The sequence below is a fragment of the Echinops telfairi genome, unplaced genomic scaffold (assembly GCF_000313985.2).
Source record: "Echinops telfairi isolate 266 unplaced genomic scaffold, ASM31398v2 ScPeMD7_655;HRSCAF=1070, whole genome shotgun sequence".
Classification (NCBI taxonomy): Eukaryota; Metazoa; Chordata; class Mammalia; order Afrosoricida; family Tenrecidae; genus Echinops; species Echinops telfairi.
The window spans coordinates 20,166,177-20,167,813 of NW_022104553.1; the positions used below are offsets into that span (position 1 = coordinate 20,166,177).

At 53.2% G+C, this 1,637-nt stretch overlaps 1 protein-coding gene across 1 annotated transcript in view; it reads right to left on the minus strand.

The window, feature by feature from the left end:
- Positions 1 to 82: 82 nt before the first annotated feature.
- The window catches only part of LOC101643104 (myeloid cell surface antigen CD33-like), a 26,944-nt gene continuing 25,389 nt past the window's right edge, over positions 83 to 1,637 (minus strand). Inside the window, exons 5-6 of the mRNA XM_030886309.1 lie at positions 1,307 to 1,388; positions 83 to 283 (exon numbers count right to left, since the gene is read on the minus strand). Of these exons, the coding sequence (XP_030742169.1) occupies positions 83 to 283; positions 1,307 to 1,388 (283 nt within the window). The remainder of the gene's footprint in view (positions 284 to 1,306; positions 1,389 to 1,637) is intronic.

Consider the following 1,637-nt stretch of genomic DNA (forward strand, 5'->3'; position numbering starts at 1 on the left):
CGTCCTTGGCCTGGATGGCAGGGATCTGTCCCTGAGGCACATGTCCATCAGGAATGCTCTCACGGGGGCTCTCCACAAGCCCTCACTTGGCGAGTCTGATCTCTGAGTACTCGGTGGTGTTGGGGGTCTCCTGTGCCTTGACGTGTTGTGAGCTCCAGGACTGCGGCTCTTGGAAGGTGACAGAGGCGTAGTGGAGCTCCTGTTCCTCCTTCGAGGCAGGGGCTGCTGCGGCTGGGCTTGGGTGATCTGTGGGGCTTCCTGACCGGGATTCATACAGATGACCCTGAGTGGGGTGACAGGGCATTAAGAGCAGACACGACTGAAGAAGGAAACAAGGATCTTCAAGGGGACTTTGGAAGGATGGACATGTATGTATGCATTTATTGCACACATATTCCTGAGGACTCACTCATTTCTCTGTAACTTTGACAAATTTTGCTTCCTCTAATTCAGTGGTTCTCAGCCTTCCTACAGCTCCTCATGTGGTGGTCCCGCCCAACCATAAATTTACTTTCATTGCTACTTCATCACTGTAAATGTTGCTACTGTTATGAATCTGGCAACCCCTGTGAAAGGGTTGTTTGAACCCCAAACGGGTGGTGACCCACAGGTTGAGAACCACTGCTCTAATGGCCTCTGGGAGCTCTGGTCACACAGTAGTTATGGATTTGGCTGCTAATAGTTCAAAACCACCAGGTTTTTCTCTGGAGACAGACAGGCTTTCTACTCCCACCAACCCGTGGGGGCAGTTCTAGCCTGTCCCACAGGGTGGCTGTGAGTCAGCATCGACTCCATGGCAGTGAGACAATGGTTCTGTGTTGCTATTGTTATGGGAGTGCTGGGGACTAACTGCAAGGCCTGTTAGTTAGTTCTGAACCACCAGCTACTCTCAGGGGGAAAGATGAAGCTTTCTACTCTTGAATATCCACGGAAGGGACAGCTAATGTTCTTGAGTGCTAGCTGAAAGATTGAGGCTCAAGCCACCTCCCTCCCACCCCGGCCAGAAGAAAGGTCTGCTGACCTGCTCCCCCTACAAATCTCCCTCTGACAGTCGTATGGGGCCTTATTCTACCACGGGATTGATAGGGGATGGGGACCACACAACAGCTACCTGCTGGGTAAATTACTGGCTCTGGGAGATGGAGGAGAGGGCGAGGCAGGGAGAAACCCAGCATGAGGAATGGATTTGGGGAGGGGGAAGGACCAGTGGAGCTCAGTCCTGGACATATTGAGTGAGCTCTTGGGGACCATCCCCAAGGAGATGTCCTTCTGAGAACCTGGATGAAAGGATGCTCGCATCACTCACCTGGGAGGAGGTACCCAACGCAGGATGGACGTCATTCGTGTGTGCTGCCTTCTCAGCCGACTTCTTCTTGTGGACCTTCCTTCTGAACAAAGAGAGCGGAGCCTTTCAGCCTGGCTGGCTCTCAGGTAGCAGCCCGGAAAGGGTGATGGAGCCAGGGGTCTGAAGGCCATCGTCCACCCTCAGACGTGAAGACAGGGCCCCTCCTCATCCACCTCAGGAACTAGGTGTTGGAAACAGACCCTGCGGCTAGCCAAGATGGGGGCAGGCTAATTTATTGACATTCTTCTTTGCCCTTGACTACGTATACATCAGTGGTGGGATTCAGCCGGTT